At 39.8% G+C, this 22,286-nt stretch overlaps 1 protein-coding gene across 22 annotated transcripts in view; it reads left to right on the top strand.

The window, feature by feature from the left end:
• Positions 1-22,286, top strand: part of SGIP1 (SH3GL interacting endocytic adaptor 1) — a 151,277-nt gene that overhangs the window by 97,258 nt on the left and 31,733 nt on the right. For 12 of the 22 annotated variants that reach the window (XM_082227572.1, XM_082227581.1, XM_082227582.1 and 9 more), the window contains 5 exons: positions 2,892-3,347; positions 7,577-7,701; positions 8,844-8,970; positions 14,428-14,487; positions 16,062-16,121. In XM_082227572.1, coding sequence (XP_082083698.1) covers positions 2,892-3,347; positions 7,577-7,701; positions 8,844-8,970; positions 14,428-14,487; positions 16,062-16,121 — 828 coding nt within the window. The remainder of the gene's footprint in view (positions 1-2,891; positions 3,348-7,576; positions 7,702-8,843; positions 8,971-14,427; positions 14,488-16,061; positions 16,122-22,286) is intronic. The other 10 variants (XM_082227569.1, XM_082227567.1, XM_082227574.1 and 7 more) reach the window with 5 other exon arrangements.

The raw sequence follows: 22,286 nt of genomic DNA, 5'->3' as shown, positions 1-22,286 counted from the left end.
ATGAACAATTTGTCAATAACTCTGTCAGCAAACTAATAATTTGTGTTATACCTGGTTTGGGTAAGAAGAAAAATCGGAGGAACTTTAGTGAGCCTGTCATGAATCTCAGCACACTTAGGCCTAGATGTAATTCAGAATAATAAAGGTTATATCTTGGCAGTATGGTCTTCATACAGAACTATAAGTTAATGTAGTTAAAATGATATAGGAATGTTTCTTGAAGCCATGTTTCTTCATGACTTGGGTCCTAAGTTGTTTCTCTGTTCGTGCAAGGTGAGATATATCCACTCCTACCTTTGCACGAACAGATAAACTTAGGTTCCAAGTCGTGCAAGGGCAGGAATGGTTTATCTCACCTCCCCCTCCATCAGCAGCCCACAAGGTTCTCATACCTCCTCCATTCTCCAGGATTATATTTTTGGGACACAGGAGACTGCAGAGGGAAGTGAGAGGTGGAAAACCCTGTTCTCTGAATGTGAACTCTTGAAAGGATCCTCAGGATCCAAGTGATTGTGGTACTCAGAGACAAGAAATAAGAAGCTTACCAGCATATAATTCATGTTGCAAGTGAACATCATTAGCTGTATGAACCGACTTGTAAATTTGAGCATGAATTGCTTTGCTTAAATGAGAAAACACAAAGATGGCCTCTAAAAAGATTAGCATACTACGCAACATAAATGTTACCTTGTTACCTTTTTCCACCTTCGCCGCATCAAGCAGTTGGTCCCTTACCTTTCCCGCCCCGACCTGGCCACAGTGATCCACGCGACAGTCATCTCCAGGCTTGACTACTGTAATTCGCTCTACGCGGGGCTGCCCTTGAAGCTGTCCCAGAAACTCCAGCGGGTACAGAATGCTGCAGCGAGGCTCTTCACGGGGTCTCTGCCATGGGAGCATATTCATCCAGTGCTTTTCAAGCTGCACTGGCTCCCGGTGGAGTACAGGGTCAGATTTAAGGTGCTGCTTTTGACCTTTAAAGCCCTTCACGGCCTAGGACCCTCGTACCTACGGGACCGCCTCGCCTGGTATGCCCCACGGAGAGCCTCAAGGTCCATAAATAACAACACCCTAGTGGTCCCAGGCCCTAAGAAAGTTAGATTGGCTTCAACCAGAGCCAGGGCCTTTTCAGCACTGGCCCCAACTTGGTGGAACGCTCTGTCTCATGAGACCAGGGCCCTGCAGGATCTGATTTCTTTCCGCAGGGCCTGTAAGACAGAGTTGTTCCGCCTGGCCTTTGGATTGGAGCCAATTTGATTCCCTCCGCCCCCCTTTTTCTTTTTTCTTTTCCTTCTCCTGCAATGAGGCTTCATTTTAATATTTTAATGTTCCATTATTTTAATGTTGTATTTTATTTTTGTTTTTAAGTTGTAATCACTCATCTTGTTTTTATTATTGCTTGTAAGCCGCTCTGAGTCCGGCCTTGGCTGGGGAGGGCGGGGTATAAATAAAAAAATATTATTATTATTATTATTATTATTATTATTACAATAACACTTGCAGACTTGATGTTTTAAGGGTATTTCTCTTCAACTGTCTATAACTTTTGAATTACAAATTGTGTCCTCTGCAATTCCCAACTTCCAACCCTGTATCTATGCTGGGTGAATATAATGCAAATGAAATGCACATCCATGTGTGATCATTTATTCCCCAGGTTAATTTACTGTGCATTTTATGTGAATCACGAACAGAGCCAAAAAGAAAATAGGATTTTTTCCCCTTCCCACAAACCTTACATTAATTGGTAAAATAAAGTTTTCTACATGACAATATGACATGAAATGTAATTTTCCCATACTCCTTTTAGTTCAACATACAGTTTTGCAGAATCAAAGCAGCATGCAGCATTTGTGGACCAAAGAGATGACTGGACAGTCATATGCATAGACATGACAACCTGCTCATTCAGTGGTTCTAGGACAATGGAAAGAATGGATATTCTATGGGGAAAATGCATCTCTATGTTCACACAAGCATTCTCATTGTGTGTGCATAGTATGGGATTAGAATGGCAAAACTGTGAAAAAAATCATTCTGAAATGCCTGCTGACTTCAGTGGGCCTTTAGTTCACTTAACTTTTTTTTTAATAGGATCCAGTGAGCACCTAATCACAGGACACAATGCGTACTTTAAGCATAGAAGAGAAGTGGAAGTTTCGAGATCATACCTAGTGCTTTTAGAACAAGAGTGGTAATTTTCAGATGCTCCAAAATGCAACAGAGCTTATAATACACTCTTTATATATCCTTCATATAGCACTTTTTTTTGTCTACAAATTGCCTTCCAGCCATGGAGGAGAGGAAAAAATGCCAAATCGGTTTCCTTTCCATTAAGAAGACACTCCATTTGCCCAGAAATTACAGATAATAATGATTGTTCATCTCTAGAATAGAGCCCTTTGATCATCTATATTCTCATTGGTCATGCTAAAATAATCCCACAGTGTATACTGCACAGCACAAATATACTTATCTACATGCACGTCATCATGCTTGAATTTCAAATTATGTACTTTACCATTTTGTTACTAACAAAGGCACTCTGTTGGCTTTTCCCTAGCAAGCAGTTTTCCTAGATAGCAATAGCTCCATTTGGGTATATTGGTATGAACGAGATACGTAGTAGACAGCATATTTACATGCAGGTCAACATGGAACGCACTTTAATATTTGTGTGTGTGTGTTTGTGTATTTATATATCACACCCTATTATGTAGATATTTGTGCACATGAATTATGTTCCTAGTAGCACCTTAAAATGCGTTGTGAAAATGTCTGTGCTAGAATGTAGCTGATTTTAAAAGCCCCATACTTACGTAGAACATTAGTACAACTTAGCATCTGTACAAGTTGATGTTAAAGTTTAAAATCAACTACTTTGACCACAGGAAATGACCAGACAGCAACAGAGGTCAAAAGTGACAAACTACCATCAATCAATGACTTGGATACCATTTTTGGCCCAGTATTATCCCCCAAGTCTGTTGCTGCTGACGCGGAGGATAAGTGGATCAGTTTTTCTGATCAGTCCCCGGAAAACGTAACTCCAGAGGTGACTTCACGGGAGAAGGTGGTGTCCCCACCTGTGGCATCAGAAACCCCAGATGAGCCTCCAGAGGCTGAAACCTCTCGCAGTGTTCCATCTCCACTCAATTTAGAAGAGGTTCAGAAGAAAGTTTCTGAGCAGACCCACGTTAAAGATGATAACTTAGCACCAGCAGCATCTCCTAAAGATTTTGGGGTGGGACAGAGAGCAACGCCACCTCCCCCTCCACCGCCTACCTACAGAACAGTGGTGTCATCACCCGGACCCAGCTCTGGCGGTGGCACAGGAAGCACCAGTGGTATGTCTAAACAGCTTTGAGTGTGCTTCAATGTGGCCATGAATGCTGCCGTGTGAACACAAAACCTTTTTAGCTACTCTTAGTTGGTTGGCTTTTAAGCATCAGTCATTGTTTGATTGTACTGTGCCCCGTGGCTTCTTTATTTTCTTTTTATTCTGTGCTCTCGTGGTCCAATTTAACCTTGAACCCTTGATACTGTGTGTTCTTTCCCTGCCATTGCTGAATGTCTGGTGTTTACTGGAGAGCATTATGTCTTTAATACCAGACATAGTTGGAAAAGCTATTGCCTTAAGGGCTTAAGGTGAATTTATAAAACTTCCTAAGCTACAAAGCAACTAGTTAAAACTCTGTCTTCTCCCATTGTACAACCATGCTTAGCTTCTGCCCCTCAAGGAAAGGGCAGCTCCTCGTTTTTCTCCAAGAGGAAGTGATGATCAAAGATACTCCTTTTGCTAAGGAACTTCAGAATCTTCTTGACCTTCCTCAGAAAACCAGTGAAGCTTTTAATAGGCTTTCTTCTTAGCCTTCCAATTTAGAGCTGGGTGCAATCTATGAACAATATGATGGAAATACTGTACCACAACTAGGAAAGATCTCGTGCTTGCCTAGCAAACATTTATTCTGCCAATTCATGGAGCTATCTACAGCTACTGGCCCTGATATCTATATTCAGCCTCCACTGTTGGAGGCAGGATGCATCTGAAAACTAGTTGTTTAGGAACACAAGTCAGAAGAGTGCTGATGTGCTCAGGTCCTGGGTTTAGGACTGGACTAGATGGGCCATTGGCCTGATCCACCAGGCTCTTCTCCTGTTCTTCGCTACAGATTAAAAACCATAAAGTTAATCTGGAATTTTCCATCAAAGAAATGTTAAAGCATCTCAACAGCAGATTCAATGTTTTGTAAAGGTCGTAACCACACAATCCATGCAGATTCAAGGCACATGGATTCCTCCAAAGAATCCTGGGAACTATAGTTTGTTATGGGTGTTGTGTTTTTCCCCATTGCAGGTAGGAAAAAAGATTTCATAGTGACAGGAAGAAGTAGAGGTTAAGGGTTCTATTGTTCCCCTTCCTACCACAAAGGTTTAGAGGATATGACATCATGGAATCCCCTGTCTGTGACTATCTAGCAAACATGCTGCACATCCTCCAAACCTTAGGGCTGCAGCCCTATACAAACTTACCTGAAAGTAACAAACTTACCTGAAAGTAAATGCCCTTGTACTTGAGATGATTTACTTCTGGGGAGATATGAATAGACTTGCATAATAAGTAACTCAGCTTTAAATGTGAGTGTGGGTGATGAATTAGCAGGAAAAAATGCAGCAGTAATTGTTTCATGACATCTTGGGTTGCAAGATATGCAAGTGTGAAAGAGAGTCTTTGCATTGTCTACTGTGCATGCAGCTCTCTGAGAGGCTCTGGGGGCAAGAGAGGTAATTTGGTAGCCCTTAGGCAGAGAACTTTTCATAAATCCACTTAAGGAGAAAAGGATACCTAGAATGATCTAGGCATGCATACATACATGCACCATTTCTTTCCCAGGGCTCATTCCCTACCTAACTTAAAAACCTACATGATGTAGCTCTGGTTTGCATGCTTCTTAAGATAGGTACTCAGACAAGTTGCTGAAAGTGGGAGAGCTTTCTCTGTGTGTGCTCTCACTAGAGCTGGTCTGTATATGGAAGATTATTTCCAAGTGTGGACAGCTGTCCTTAATATTCTGCATATTTTAGGCAGATGCAAGGCCCACTAAGAATAATGAGGCCCAATACTGGGCAAGTATGAAGATTTATGCAACTTGTTTTCTTAACTCTTTAGTAGAGCTCCAACAGAAAGCTGATCAGATTCACTTAATAACTCAAAAGAAAGGTTTTAATTATCACCAAAACTACAACTTGATTAGACTTTATTTTTCAAAACAGAGTATTTTCCATGGCTAAGAGATTAACAATTAGCAAACTAAATGAATTTTAATTGAATTTATTCTTGTTATGAAATGCCATGGATGTAGAAAACATTGAAACCTACCTAGGTCTGATGCTGAAATGGAAGAAGATTACTTTTAGGGTAGCTGCAATTGCAGCAATATGATGAAACCATATTTGTTTTAACTATAGTGATTTCTATTTGAGAATATATATATATATATATATATATATATATATATATGAGAATGATGAAGAGATCTGCTGATTTTGTTACAAGGTGTTGTAAAGGTTTCGTTTTTTAACATCTAGATGTAAAACTCTGATGTTGTTCCTGTAGTAAGAGGTTCTCTTTTAGCTGATCATTGAGGTGACAGATGAGGTGTTACAAAACTTCCATCTGTTTCACTGAAGTTTCATAGGACACAAATCTGGTAGCTCTATGACACTGGATCACACATGCTGCCATAATTTGTTTTTCAGTAATCTGGGATTAATATTTGTGTAGTGCATGTTTTGCATAATTGGGGTTTTATGTTGTTTTAATGAGGAGGGAAAATAGTGGTTTGAGTGGACAGAACTTGGTACTTGGCACTGGAGTTTTACATGCACCAATAAATACAAAATATTTTAAACAGCCAAGGCTTTTCCAAGAATTTACCTTAAGCAAGGAAGCGTTTAGGGCATGCTTAGCAAATGCAGCATCATTACATAATCATCTAGCCTTATATTTTTAAAGCTCCATCAATCATCTTCTGATAGCTGTGTGTTTTGTGTGCGTGTTCCATTGACTGCATGAAGCATGTAATGCAGTTAGTGCTTACGATCAACACTGTAATGCTGATATGATAAAACCAACCCATACACAACTTGGATGTAAAATATCTTGTTTCACTTTTAAAGGACTGACTGACTTAGGAACTGGTGGTCTATTGAATGTGGAATATATTCCGCTTCCTTTTTCTATTTGGAATACAGCTTTGCTTTTTACAGTTCACAAATACCTGCCATTTTAACCTTGGGAGGAAGGAGGGACATGTGCAAAATGTCACACACCAGAATGGCCCAATAAAGAAGGGGTGTTAACGGGGAGGGGGTTTGCTACCTTTAGCAGCATGAGAGCCACTGCAGCATAGCTCCTTCCTGTGTCACTCAATAACATCTGTCATATGTTCACAGTATGTACAAGGAGTCCGTGCTGTGAGTCCTTCCCATGCTACTATTATTCCAACTTCCAGGAAGAATAATGCTAGAATGGGAAGAAGACACAGCAGGAATTCCTCCTGTGACAGCAGACTTTTGATGTTTCCAAGTAGGTGCAAAGGAGCAGCACTGTTGTAGCTTAGATGCCACTGAAGGTAACCTGGGCTCTTATTCAGTCATTTTCTATTGTTATCTCCTACTCTTAAGTTTAGAAAACATTTATCCTATTTTGGCATAGTAAATTATATAAGTTGCTATGGAATTGCTGGACTGTGTTTTGATACGTATCAGTAACTATTAAACTGCCATTTAAATAATCTTCCCTTTTGTAGTTTAACCTCCTTTTTTGTTCAATAGTCATCAATGATGATATGAAAAAACCATTATACACTTTGGAAGAGAGATTATTTTTCAATTTCTTAAATATCTGCATTTTATTCCAAGTCGTTGTAACATCAGTCTTTTCACCATTCTAGTGTTCTTAGCTATTCTCTTATTTGCTAGCATCTTACATGAAAATAATTGTGCAAGGCTTGTCTCTTTGTACACCATAGAATAAATGGGTATTCCATTGTTACATCATTGCGTTCTGTTGCAGCACCACTTACGTTTGCATAACAAGAACATATTATGCTTTTATTGCAAGAGCATAATAAGGAATGGGTAAGTTTCAGGAATACCCCCCCCAAAACTTCAATATTTTGGTATTTTTAGACATCACTTTTTCATCTAAAGTGGGTTCACTTGGAGAAGTGCTGCTTCCTCATTTAAGTTAAAGAAGTTTATGTAGGAGCAGTGTGTTAACTGTAGACACAATATCATCATTGCCCGAGAGCATGTGAAACTTTCATTGGCATAATAGCAGGAAAATAAGCTTTTCTGTTTTTATTGCGACTTAGCAACTTTCTGATCTTATCCAATTCCCATCTACACATATGAATTGTCTTGTTATGCAACAGCTGCCAGCCTAAGTCAAAAACTGTTTGGGCAACTGTTTGCTTGATGGTCTGCTCTGTGTTGGGGTTTTTGATAAAGGTGGGTAAGAACTGCAGTAAGGACAGCTCAACACCATATTTATAGTGTGCATTTATTTCAGGTTCATCATCTCCTGCTCGACCTGCAACCCCGTTGGCATCCTGCAGCAGCCCTACTCCCCCGCCTCCTCCACCTAGACCCCCATCTCGTCCAAAATTGCCTCCAGGGAAGCCTGGAGTTGATGTGGTAGGTTTAGCTTCTTCAAAATTACTAATTAAATTGAGACAACATAACTTCAGCTCACTGTGGTACAGACAAATAGAGATGAACAAAGAATTCTTAATAAACAAATGACTTCTGCCGTGTCCCTAACCTAGTGTCTGATTTCCTCCATTATTTGAAACCATACAGAGAATAATCTCTCTTGATGACGGTAAATAGGCAGATTGTTATGGAAAGTCCGCATTTGAAATTGCAGGCTAGTTTTGTCGGTTTTGTTGGTCATGCCAGAAACAAGTCAGAATTATTACACCTGTGCATTTGCTTTAGCAAGAACATCTCTAAAATGTCAAGAAAGGTCAAGAAAGCTGCTATGCCCCAGTTAAATTGAAATTGTCTGACACTAGTGATGACATGTATCTTTTCACATTTTCTGAAACACTTGGACTTGTACATACACAAGCACACCAAAGGGAAACTTCAGTTTTTACTATTCTGACATGAAAAGCACTTCTTTGTCAGAAAAAGTGTACATATTTGTTCCTGTCATGTGACAGATGTGCATATATTTTCCACTATGTATAAACACAATCTTGGGAAGTCACAGCCAACCATGGATTCCAAGTACACATTCACAAAGTGAAAGAAACTCATTTCCATTACCATCATTGACTATCCACATGCTCTTTTCATATCTGCTCCTATGTAGCCATCCTTGCTATATAAGAAAAAGTGTAATGTTTGAAAAAACTCTTCATGAAAAGTAATCCATCATTGTGGATTCCAATAGTGAAACAACCCAGTGATTTTATTTTGGACCATTGCTTAATTTTGCACCTGTGAACTGTTTTTTTGTGCACCATAGTTTGCAGTTTCAGATGCATCCCCCAAACGTTACATTCTGCAGCATGTTTCTCATCTGCACTACAAATATAGATCACGTGCATTAGAGAACTCAGTAAAACTTTTGGCTACACAATTGGGCTAGTATTCAATAATCAGGAGCTGAGAAATCAATAGATCTGTAAATCCACTCAGTGTGAATGGATTAATTCTGGGTGTTCCAGGGGCCTTAGAAGATAGTGTGTGCAGTTATGAATATTCTTGCTTGAGTTCATGTTCAGAAATGCACTGTGTGTATCTTTAATCTTGTTTGTGTTTGTCTACAGTCCAGACCATTTAGCCCTCCGGTTCACTCATCCAGCCCTCCTCCGATAGCACCTTTAGCACGTGCTGAAAGCACCTCTTCCATATCGTCCACCAATTCCTTGAGTGCAGCTACTACTCCAACAATTGGTAACGAAAAGCTTTTCTTTGTTTGAAGAATAGTTTCCATGAGTGGAATGGCTTGAATATTTTACTTTCTGAAACCCTTTATTTGGTTTATATTTTCCTTTGTTTTCGTTGTCATGGTCATGTTATGTTAAAGCACTTTTTAATGTAAATGAGAATTGCACTCTTGATTAACTGTAGACTGCTGCAACTGCAATGTATATTTGTGTATAAAAATAGCAGGGACCTGAAGGGATGCATAGGCTCCCTTTATTCCCTAAACTGTGCCTTCCCCCAGTAATTTCCTAAATTCCGCTAAGATCAAGATGCAGTTTTCATTGGGTATAGGAGACTTTCCAAGGGGAGATCAGGAAAGTGGAAAGAATGGAGCTCTTCTGGCAGGTTTTCTATGCTGAAAGTTATTCTGCCTACAAACCAAACTGCTTTTTGAATTGGAGGAGGGAAACTCTAATAGTAGTTTAGGATTCAGTGCAGCATTTCCTGGAAGTCTCTTAGAAGCCAGTGGAGATGTGGAACAGTCATGCTTCCCTTTGAATTCTGACCACTATAGATACAAAATGATTTACAGTACTGTGTCACTCCTGTGGCTGCAAAGCAGGACGAATAGTCTCGCAATTTGGCAATCATATAAATCATTGTTAGATTAGTTAGCTGTAGCAAAACTAGATAAATGCAATAAAAATGAATAAAGTTTAACACAAAGTTAATCTTAGTAAGGAGAAATAGGAAAGGATAGCAGGAGCAGAAAGTATACTCTAGTACCAGATATTATTAAAAAGTAATGTTACAAACCAATTGTATTTGCTTCTTGGATTGCAGAAACACATGAAAAATTTCAAAAAGTTCTAAACTTTTTCAAATCCAGTTTCTTAGAAATTTGAAAATATGGAAAGTTGTACTGAAAACATGGTTTTTTTCTTCTTAAGCTGAGGTTAGATTACAGTTGTCAAAAGTCATAAATGTTCTGTGGCTGGCAACGCCTGGATGTTGATGCTTTTCATTTTTTGCTTCATTCTCTGGTCTTCCTTTCTGCTCCCTGCTCCACTTCTTTCTCAGACAAACATATATTTGAATTCTCTTTGTCATTCTTTATTTCATTTACAATACTCTTCATCTTCTTTACACCTTAAAACCACCTTCTTCTCTCTGATATAGTTCTTTTGTGCTGCAGACTCCTGGTTTTCCTTTTTGACCTGCGTCTCTTTTCATCAACGCTTCTGCTCTTCTACAGACCATCTCTGTCACCTTCAGTTCTCATTGTATGCCAGGTTGTTTTCTTTTATTGATTTTCCCTTCTTTTACATCCCTTTGGACCCGTTCTGCTATTAGTCTAAACTTTCTTTCTGTAGTGTTCCTGCTGTGTGCCTCTTAACCTCAATTTTTTTATCAAGCATTTTCTAATCTGTGTAGACGAGAACGGGCACTTGAGCTGCTGTTCAAATTGTCTTTCTGACTATTCTGAATGAACTCAGAATGGCAACAAATTGGATATTCCAAGAAAGGGGGGGGGGTCAAAAATCTGAATGAGCTGAAATGGATATGTTTTGTCTTCATTTGAGTAATAGCCATTGAGCATACTACTGACTTCCCATACTAGTGGTGTTTAGTCTTCACTCAGTCATAGTAATTCATAGATACTTGTTTTGCTTATTAGAAAATGAAGATGCTGTCAACTGGGGCATATATTCAAGCCTCCAGTGATAATTTGTTAAATGCTGAACCTGGTTTGAAGTGCTTTCAGCTTTAGTTTGTCTTTTTGAAAAACCATTCACTCTTGTTTCTTTCTGCCTATTGTGTGTGAAATGGAAGTGTGGGGGGAGAGTGCTTAATGCAATTTTCTGACTTCATGTTTCCTTTTTCGTACCTATGTCCTTTGTTTCTGCTTGCTGTTGGTCAGTGCAATGACCAGGGTGATATAAATGCATATCAGTCAAAGTACTGAATAGCATTTCAAATACTTAACTAACAATATCGTATTATCAACTAAGAGGCTGTGTCATCAGTGGCTCAACTCCTTGTATGTGAAGTATTATGTTCCACGGGGTGGTGTAAATTGTCTGAAACTGATGTCGCTCAGTAGTTTTTATGACACACTGTTGTGTGTTCTTACCAGTAACTGTGTTTCAGAACATAAGGTTCCAATGGAATCAAGCCCATCTGATTTGTGAAAAGGGCTACTTTTAAGCTGAAACGTTAGCCTAGGTTTTGTGCAGGTAAAACAGGTGATGGGGAGGAAAACACAATTTTCTGTTGAAATAATAATTTTCCCCATATATAAGCATGAACATGATGACTCTGTCACTATAGACATTTTCATTAATAGAAGTAAAGTTCCTCTAGATAAATTTTGTTGCTTTTAAAAGAAATAATCAATGATCCATAGAGACCATTGCTGGTTTCTGTTTGATTTTAGGATAACAATTGTGAAAGTCAAGGTGAATTAGAGTCAGGATTATTCTGTTATTCAACATGATTTCACAAATCTAGATAGCCTTCAAATTGATATTCATAGATGAGGTAACTACAAAAAATGTCAGAATGTTTATTTATTTTAAAACATAATATTTATATTATGCCTAAAGTTACATGTCTTTTCTAAAGCTACCAGTACATCCAACTTGTAAATACAATATTGGAAAAATCTGATGACAGTTCAAATATAAACAACCATTAAAATATCAATCCAATCAGTATCAAACAAGGGTTGCCTGAAAAGAAAGGCTTTATATAATCTTTCTAAAAGCCTGTGCTTATGAGCTCCAGCAGATACTCTTTTAAGGTTTCTTTTCAGTGGATGGAAGAAACCAGTTACTCAATAGCCAAGGACACTCTTTCAAACACAACCATTTAAAAGTGCTATAGATTGCCCCCAAAGCCTTATATTTAACCTAAACTTTAGAAGCAATGTGAATGTGCAGTTGTGATAGGGTAGTACATAGTCCAAGTTTTAGGTGGCAGCACACTTAAAACATTACAAGCTTTGAAGGCCACATGCTTTTGACTAACCATTCAAGAACACGAGTAGGCCTTTGATTCATAGTCTTGACATGAACATGATTCATTCGCCATATATGATTTTTATAGAAATTGCTGTTACGTTGAAGTTGATTCAGTAATCAGGCATTTTATTAAAATTATCTAAGTGGCCTTTTTTACAGATGGCCTTGGAGATTTCACCACCCTTATTGGGGTGAAGAGAAGCTTTAATACAAAGTGATTGAGAAAACAGCTGAAATGGCTAATAAGGAGTTCCTGGTTTGTATTTGTACATCCCAGCTATTTTTAGTTATTGTGTATTTGTTCATAGTGACTAGCCTGAGCATTCTTTATGCTGGCCATATGAAGGTCTTGACATGAGCACTATAGTTAGACTTCCCACTGACTGGCCTGATTTGCTTGTCACGCTAAGCTAAACCAAGGCTTAGTGTGAGTACCTGAGTTCCCAGAGAGGAGACAGCCTGATCTTAAGTCCAGGTGCAGAAGACATGCTAAGCTTAAACTTGGTTTAGCTCAGCATGGCACATTAGCAAAAAAGACCAGGGAGCAGCAAAGCAGCTGCAAGCTCCTTTCTGGGAGCTCATACATTCATGCTAAGCCATGGTTAGGTTTAATGCTATGTGCAAGCCTATTCACTTTCGCAGCTTATAAAAAGGGGCTGCTTGGTTTATGCATCCCTTTTTTTTTAGAAATCTGAAATTAGGATTCGCTTCTAGAGATAGCCAAGGTAATAGTCACACTCTTAGACAAGACAAACTATTTCTGGAGTGTTTTCTTGAATGTGTTAAACACAGGCACAATTTTACATTAATATTAGATCAACTTGTTTTGTCCTTTGATATTGTTGGGTGTCTGTGTCTCTGTGGGGAGAATTGTATTCACTGTAGTAAAATAAAAGGAAATCTTTGTTAAATGCTCAAATTCTGTGTTCTCCTCAATGCTCTCCCTGAGTAGGGACGGAGGGAAGGACCATATTCCCCACAGGTACCTTAATTTTAAAAATCTCCCTTTAGTTTTCCATATTGTGAGAATATATAGGTAGCTTCCAGAATTTATTGGCTTCTGGAACAAAATAATGAGAATTTTTTCATCTACTCCTTGAAAATAGGATTGCATGTTTATTGGCAACAGAGAAACCTCCACCTGTCCCAAATAGGCAAGTGGTATTGTCAGATCATGTGTTGGATGAGACTGGATTGTGCCAATCTGCTCTTGTGGCCCATGACAAATAATGCAGTAAATTATGCTTAATATGCTGAATGGCTTGGCATGTAAAAAGCTTCCAGCTCAAGGCAAAAGCATGGCAGGCATTTACCGTGGAGAGGGAATAGCAATTCCTGTGGGAGCAGAGCCCAGGTTCCAATGCAATTTCAGACCTCTTGAGGCAGGGCTAGTTTGAGTCCTTGGTTTGTATCCTAAACCATAGGATTCAAAAAAAATGTGCTAAAGATCTGGCCTTTGTATTTTTCCCTGTTTCAGAGAACAACAATTATGGCTTACAGTCATACTATTAGGCTTGAATGGGTTAGCAGAGTAAAAAAAAAAAGGGGGGGAGGCCATTAGCAAGAAGCAATGGGTCCCAGTTATAGCAAACTCAGTTTGAGTTCAGCATTGGGAAATACCTCTTGATTGTAGGAATGGTTGGACAGTGAAACACGATTGGTTTTTTAAGAGGATTTTAGCAAGAGTGAATGACCCTTTGCCAGGTACGCTTTGAGTGTGGGGAACTTTTCCTTGTTGCAGTAGCACCTTTTAAATTCTATGGATCTAAGATAAGAGTAGTCAACATCATGCCCTCCAGATGTTGCTGGACTCCAGCTCCCATCAGCCCTAGCCAGCATGGTCAACAGTCAGAAATGGTGGAAGCTGTAGTCCAGCAACATCCAGAGAACACAGGTCCTCCATCCCTGGGCTACAGTCACACTTCAGCAGGTAGAGTTTCTTCAGCACTCCTAAACTGACTACCCCTGATTTAAGACATGGAAGGGTTTGGACACTCATTATACAATTCTACATGAAGAGTAAGGTACACAAGATACACATCTACTTAGAAGTAAGCCTTATTGAGTTCAATAGGACTTACTCCCAGTAAGTGTCCCTACGATTATGGCCTAAGTAGCTCGTAAGAAGCACAATTTCTCAGCCTTTGTGGCTTCCCTGTGTGTGACTCTTCCAGTCTCTAAAGGTTATCCCATATACGTATGGAGAGTTTGTCTGAGGAAATATGACACAAAATTATTTCATTTACTGTTTGTCTTTTTTTTGTATTTGTTTTTGGGTTCTTGTGGTGGTTGTTGCATATGATTTTGATAATAAAAAGAGATGTGTCCACCATTTCTATGTCTATGATCTTTTTTTCATTGTAATGTTTGTGGTTTGGTTGATAAACAGCTACTTGATTTTCATTTGGAATTTGTGTTTTCATTGTTTTTCTTTTACATTTCTTTTGCTCATGGGTTTCAGAAGATGATGCTTATGTTGACAAACTGCTCACGTTTGAAAGGCATTGTGAAACTCCTGCAGGTACTGTACTAGCAGAGTGGTTTCAAGAAATCTGGATTTAAAATCCTAGCCATTGTCATCTGAATGCTTCCTTCACTGCCACCCTCACCACCATGAGTGTCAAGTGCATACAAATATATACTTATATGTAAAAGAGAGGAACTCATGCCAAACTCAGAAATGCAGCATATAGCATACCAGTTTCCCAATGGCAAGAGTTTTGGAGAGGTGATAGATTTTTGACTTGTGGTTCTTTTTTATGTAAGGTATAATGCTATTACTCAAGAGCAGGTCTTTCCCATATGTATATTCTGTCTGCCCAGCTCTTCCTTCATTTTACAGGACTAGGCTTCCAAGGAAGCTTACAAGGCCAGATGTGCTTAGCTTCAGCAGTAGTACAGTGGTGCCCCGCAAGACGAATGCCTCGCAAGACAGAAAACTCGCTAGACGAAAGAGTTTTCCGTTTTGGAGGTACTTCGCAAAACGAATCTCCTATGGGCTTGCTTCGCAAGACAAAAATGTCTTGCGAGTTCCTGCGGTGTTTTTTCCTCCCCCCCTTTTCCTAAGCCGCTTATCAGCTGATCCGATAAGCCGATAAGCCGATAATAGCGCTAATAGCGCTAATCCGCCAATGGGCTTGCTTTGCAAGACGAAAAAACCGCTAGACGAAGAGAATCACAGAACGGATTCTTTTCGTCTTGCGAGGCACCACTGTATTTCCTTAGGTGTTTTTAGTTTGTTTTACATGTACCCTGGACTCTTTAAAATATTGTGAGTCAAAGTAACTGGTAATTTTTGACTAGGAGAGAAAGAAGGGTAGCTTTAAATATTAATTTATTGGTTCAGTTTGGAAATTTATCAAATAATACGGTTCAATAAAATCATGCACTTAACCAACATTCCAGAAATCCTGCCCAGTAGTTAGTTAATCCAAATTTATCACCTTTAGGGGAAACTGTCAAACCAGAGATTAATGCCTCCTTTGGAAGCCCACCCATACGAAAGATCCATGCAACATACGTTCAGAATTATAATGCATGCTTATCTCAAGAGCATGTGAGTGCCAGAATCATTGCCATGTTTTCCCCTTACCAGCCTTTTTCTTCAAGACAGGTTCATGTAATAAAGTTTAGTGCTACATTTTCAGATGTTGTTTTCATACCCAGAGGCATCTTTCAACATTACAGCAGCATCTTTAAAATGGAGACAAGGCCTTGTGTGACAAATTCCACCCAAAGTTAGTACAGCAAAAAAAACCCCCAACATACTACTATTCTGTTGCAGCAACAGAACACTTCTCACACCCTCCATGCACAAACACGTAGGCAGCAATCCAGTGGGCAAAAATTATCTCCATTTAGGATTCCATAGCTTGCCATTTTTTTACTTTTTATTTTTTTGCTTTCTGTTTCCCAAAATAAAACAAGAGAATTGTTTTAAACTCCCTTCTACTCCCCCTTGCACGTTAACAGCTCACAGCGCCTCTTCCTCCCCTGTAGTGAGATTAATAACCTGCTTCTGTGACTTACACTTATGTCCTTCTCTCTCCCTTCTCCTTAACCTTTCCCATCCCGCTTCAACTCCTGGCCATACAGAGAATGAACAGCCTTCCCTCGTCTGGTTTGACAGAGGAAAGTTTTATTTGACTTTTGAAGGTAAGTAGTGCATAGCATACTGGGTTGGAACTTTAAGCCCCCACTTTGCTCTTATTATTTAATAGAAGCCCTTTGGTTTCCTACAAACAAACAAACAAACAAACAAACAAAAAAACAAACCCATTCTACCTTTCTGTATGGTAATGCTATGGCTACTTAGATGACATGACGAGTTCAATCAGAATCATTTTAAAATTTGATTTGTACAACTGTGTCCCTTCAATTGTTATAATTTAAAGGGGAATGGGGAAATAATTGTTGTTGATTTTTTTTAAAGAAAAAATCTTCTTCTGGAGTTACTGATTATCAAAGAACTTGACTCTGTCAACCAGGGCTTCTTTGTATACACTTTGCAAGCAGTTTTTACACCTTATAGCAGCTACACATTATAAATATAGGTAGAATGTTCTATTATCCTGTTATCCATTTCTAGAGCTTTCCTTGCCATCATATTCTTAACCATGACAATCTCCCATTCCCTTAATAAATAGAGTACCTCAGAGAAATATGAAAAATACATTTGTATTTAGTGCTTGGATCATGTATCAAGACCGTTTGACGGGGGTGGTGGTGGATAAAAATAGTATTACAATCTGAATGTTGGTCAATTAATAAAAGTCCATTATCCATTTGATACTTCAGTGTTGTCATTTTAACATTTATGTAACCTTTTTCCAGCTTGGCTATACAGGAGAGTTAAAGCTCTCCTATATTAAATGTTTGATTTCATGAACCTATTTTATTCTGTGGCAAATATCCTCTGGAGTAAGAATTGGTTGGCACAACTCAAGTTGTTTTTAGTACCCCAAAAAAGTGTTCCAGAGCACTGTTGAGCCTCCTGAACCATGGGAAGGTACTGCAGAGAAGTGGAGCGGAATCATCAAAATCACCTCCCTCTACCTTTCCTTTGCAGAAACTCTACACTAGATTATCAATCCCTTCCCTCCCAGAAGGGGCTCTTCCCTGAATGGAAGGATAGTTTCTTAACCTTTTTCTGTGGAATTGCTCCACATATCTTGTTACCTCTAATTCACCTCTGGGGATAAATTTATAAGAAAAAGAAAGTGTACTGGAATGACTGAGTTTCGTATGAGCATGAAATGTTGTGGTCTGAAATGGAATATGTAAGTCAGTTAGCCAACAAGGTGTGCCCTCCAGACGTTCTGGACTACAACTCCCATTATCCCCCGTCATTGGCCATGCTGACTGGGGCCGATAAAGTTATAGGTCAAAATGTTTGAAGGGCACCTGATGAAGATTGAGCAAGCTAAGTTTGATGCCTCTGGAAATATTTTTCTGTTATAAACTAGGTAAAGCGAATGCATCTTTCCTTCCTGTTAAGTCAGCCTCTGCCTAATCTTAACCAGTTACTGATAGGTCTTTGTGATTTGAAAATACTGATACGATCCTTTTAGTTTTCTAAGTTAAAGGAATACCCCCTAATGGTTTATGTACCTTAAATATACTGCACAGAACTAACATCAGAGTACAACTATTCTGCTATCTGTAAAAGTTGTTGCCCATCTGCAAACAGTTGTTTTTTTAATCAGTCTTGGGAAATTGTCCATATTTGGTGACGGTAAACTTTAATTTTGTAGGAAAACAGCAATGGGGGGCAGCTTTAATTGACTACATGTTTCTCTCAGCAGTTAATTGTTTGGGCCTATACTCAAGCTGGGCTTGAGAGTCCTGTCAAAAGTAGCACTGGAGCTCTAGAAGTTTTTTGCACTTGGTTCCCTCCGTGCTTGTTTTTGGTGCCATAATGCCAAGGCACTGCTCTTTTAAGCAAGTGGCTGACCCAATCTTCTTTTGTGGTTATTGTTTTTGACCTGTGCCTCTGCTTATTTAGTTTTGTGTGTTTTGTTACCTTTTATTTTTTGTGAACCACCTCAAATTCCTTCAGTAGACAGAACGGCAAGATAAAAATATTTTGAATAAATAAAACAATATTGCCTAAACATGTGTAGAACCAACCCAGGGAATCCCTGTGGATTTGGCTCTGTGGATAAAGAACCTATCAGCACATTGGGGAAAGGCAGCATTCACACATGCACACTCCCAAGCAGACATTGATCCAGCACACTTTTAGTACATTTGAATAGGGCTTTCATTTCTGCCATTCCAGCCTGCCTTTATAAAGCAAATATGGACAGTGGTTTGACTTCTTGTATTCACAAAACCTATGATTTCCTGCTAGTGATTTCATGATTCATAAAAATACAGACAAATCTCTCAAAATAGGAAATGCCTTATACCTCAGGCTTGAGAATTTAAAAAAATGGCCAAAATGTTAAGTCTTGTCACTAGGGCAAAATCAACCACAGGTTAGTCCTAACCCTTCTTACATTGACTCACTTATGGTTGAATCTGAAAGTCCTAGACTATAAAATATAGTTTTTAAAAGGTTTTCATCAGGTGCCAAAGAGGCATCACATAAACAAACAAACAAACAACAACAACCACGTCAATAAAGCCTGTTCAATAAAGCAATTTCAATAACCTGTAAACAAACCCAGTAGAAAAACAACAAAAACTTCAGCAGCAAGTACAATAAGAGCAGATGGTGCAAATTACCAAAAAGCTGGATTGATTTCTTAGTTTCTAATTGGATTTCTTTGACAAAGACTCCATTCAGCATTGACAGAATAAGTCTATTCAAGGCAAGGGGAATAAGCCACAAAGTGTTGGGTATTTTCCTGCAATTGCCCGTTTGTGGGAGGAGGAGTGGAAGAAAGGGAGTGATGAGAAGTAGGTGGTAAAGAGGAAGCCTGAGGAACTAAGTGAGGAGGACAGGATCCTGCAGATTCTGAAAAAGTTTACCCCAACCCCCCCCCCCAAAAAAGATGGTGCTGAAATCCCATCCCAGCAACTGCATCTGTGTCACTATCGGAAGCTGATGAATATCTATGGCAAAGCAGGATGTTTCTTTGGATTTCTGCAAAGCTCAAGTTTATAATACATTTGAAGCCAATTTGCATCCTAAATAGAAGTTGTTCTTAAGGTAGAAGCCTGGTAGTTGGTGCTGCTAGACTTTCTTGTAGGGTAGGGTCACCAGATGTTCCCGGGCACAGTCCCCGGATTCAGCAATCTGTCCCCGGACAAAATCTGTCCCCGGGGACAGCAGAAAATTTTAAGTGTGGGAGAACCTAAGGCAAAGGAAATCATTGTACTGGTGCCGTGTGTCCCAGTGCATGTGACCCATTGTCTAGGCCCAGCAGAGGGAAGAGTCAGCCTGCTTTCAGGTGGGATCTGCAAGATGGGATGGGATGCCCTTTTGTACTAACTCTGCAATTGCTTATAAAGGCACAGTTGTTGCTCAGATGCCAAATGCAAACTGAGCATCATTGGGCAGCCTGCACTATGACCATAAGTTTGGTGCTACATGAAGCTCTCAAAACAGGAGCATAGGAAGCTGCTTTATACCAAATTAGTTTGTTGGTCTAACTAGCTGTGATTTGGAATGGCTCTCCAGCATATCAAACAGGGCCCTTCCTATTTGGTAATTGTAGTTCATAGTGTTTAATGTTTACATTAAGCCACTGCCATTGTGCTGATGGCACCGTTGCTGTCTGTTGAAAATAAGCCAATATCATGTGGTGGACCCTCTTGGTTGCAATTTTAGAAACTTGACAGATTCACTCTGTTTGGATAAAGCAGTGTAATACAGAAAGTGAGACAAGTGATGTTTAATTTACAAAAAAAGATAGTCCCAAGCAATCAGCAGTAGAGTTTGATCTCCCATCGTCTTCTTTAAACTACTGCCTAAAAATTCTGCTGCCTTTGCAAACCTGCATCCTAAGTAATTATCAATCTCCAACTTTATTGTACTGTAATGTAGTTCCTAATCAAGCCTTAAAGTGTAGCCCCCCTGAGTCTGTCATCTTCTGCTGAGTTTTGTATTACACATAACAAACTGATGCTTAATAAATACTAATACTTTTTACCCCAAGGAGCATATTTGACAGAAAAGTAATCTCTCATCTACAAATACATTTTGTGATACTTTATTTTCCCAGCTTTTATGTCTCCACTAAAGTAATCCATGCCTCTGAAGCACTTTGGTTTGTCATGATTGTAAATCACACTACTTGCAAATATCACGTATGAAAGGTACATTAAAATTGCTGCTTCTGCAAATTTATCTCTTCACTTGTTGGGTAACATTTTAGAAAAGCTGTTTTCCATTTAGTGTGAATGTATTTCATAATCTCCAATACAAACAATAGTTGGGTTTTTGTTGGGTCCAAAATATTGGTTCCCTCCTTTTTCTTTCTTCCGTGAACTTAATTTAATTTTTTCTGCTTAGAAAACATATTCTCAAATCAACAGCTTTGTGAATAAGAAGGCTGGTGTATCAGTTTATGCTTATTGGGTCTTCAAATCTTATTTAAAATGAAGAAGGGTACTTAAGTCTATGGGACAGCAACTATATCCATCTGAAGTGTGCTGCCTAGCCTCTGCTTGACAATTTCAAAGCTAAAAGAGGTATGAGAAAACTGGCATCTATGGCAACTCATGGGGCTGGCAGGTCAACTCTGAGTAAGACCTCCCTCATCCACAATTTGATTGTGGATGAGGAGGTTGATCTGCTTTGTATCACTGAGACTTGGGTGGATGAGCAGGTTGGAGTTGGTCTCATCTGGGTACTCAGGTTAGCATCAGGGCAGACTTGAGGGAGGAGAGGAGGAGGAGGGGAAGTTGCTGTGTTCTACAGAAATTCCCTCCCTCTCCCTCTCCTTGCTACAGTTGGGGGATCTAAAGTGTGTGTTCCTGGCATTGGGCAATCAGGACAAATTAGGGATTCTGCTGTCTTGCTTCCTGCCTCGCTGCTCAGCTTTCTCCTTGCCTAAGCTTACACAGCTGAGCTCAGAGGTGGTGTTGAGGACTCCCAGACTGCTGGTTTTGGGGGACTAACATCCATGCTGAAGCGAGTGGCTCTGGGGTGGCTCAGGACTTCATGGCTGTCATGACACCCATGGGGCTGTCTCAACATGCCACCGGTCCAACACATGTGGCAGACCACACTCTGGACCTTGTTTTCTCAACTGCACAGGAAGAGGGTGATCTGAAAGTAGGGAGCATTGAAATCAGTCCCTGGTCATGCTCAGATCACTTCCTGTTGAGATTTAGGCTTCCAGCATCTTTCCCCCTCTGCATGAGGATGGTTTGCCCTTGGAGGCTGATGGATTGAGTGGGCTTCCAGGCGGCTCTGGGGGATTTTCTGGCTAATATGACTTGTGCTCCTATCGAAGTCCTGCCTGACCTCTGGAACATCTGAATGGCTCAAACCATTGATGCAGGTGCCCCTGAGCTGCTCCTCCTGCTTCATGGAGCCCATTTGGCTCCCTGGTATACTCCAGAGCTTAGGGCGAGGAAACAAGCTGGACGCAACTGCAAGTGGAGGAAAGATCTGGCTGAATCCAGCCAAACAGTGGTGAGGGCTCATCATTGAGTCTACCTATTGGCAGTGAAGGCGCAGGAACGAAGGCATACTTGGTTACCTCCACTGCATCCTCACTATGCCGCCTGGCATAGCTTTTCTGGGTAATGCAGGCCTTTTAAAGTCTGGCCTTAGGCAATTGACAGAACGACAGTAGCTTGCTGTGACTTGTTTGCAAAGCATTTTTAGGACAGAATAGCTTGCATCTGTTACAGCACATGAATCCTGAGTTGTGTCCAGAGAACTGTCTAGTCTGATTATGTTGGATACGTTTCAGTTAACAAGGCTCAAGAATGTGGGAAGGGTGCTTGGATAGGGTTGCCATATTCCAAACAGTGAAAATCCAAACAAATTTGACACTGCCAACATGGATTTTATGCTGATGGATGCAATATTCCAGATATGCCCAGGAAATTCAACATGTATGGCAGCCCAATGCTTGGATCAGTCAGGGCGACCACTTGCGCTCTCTACCCTTGCCCCTTTGGGCTGATAAAAACTAGCAGAGAGGGGACAGCTGTCTGTTTGATAAGCAATTGCAACATAGAGAAGATAGGATTACCTGGCGGGCACTATAGCAGATCTCCACGGTGTGCCCATGGGCCTCAGACTTGAAGGAAAATTTCATCCTCTCTCTTTTTAACCTGCTCTGCACATGTTGAAATAACCATTGTTTTTCCTGTACACAGCTCACGGTTCTGACCAAAAATGAAATTTCAGGTTTA

This window comes from Podarcis vaucheri, assembly GCF_965113315.1.
Source record: "Podarcis vaucheri genome assembly, chromosome: 6".
Taxonomy (NCBI): domain Eukaryota; kingdom Metazoa; phylum Chordata; class Lepidosauria; order Squamata; family Lacertidae; genus Podarcis; species Podarcis vaucheri.
The sequence above is the reverse complement of the archived record's forward strand: the minus strand, read 5'-3'. Positions and strand labels throughout refer to the sequence as shown.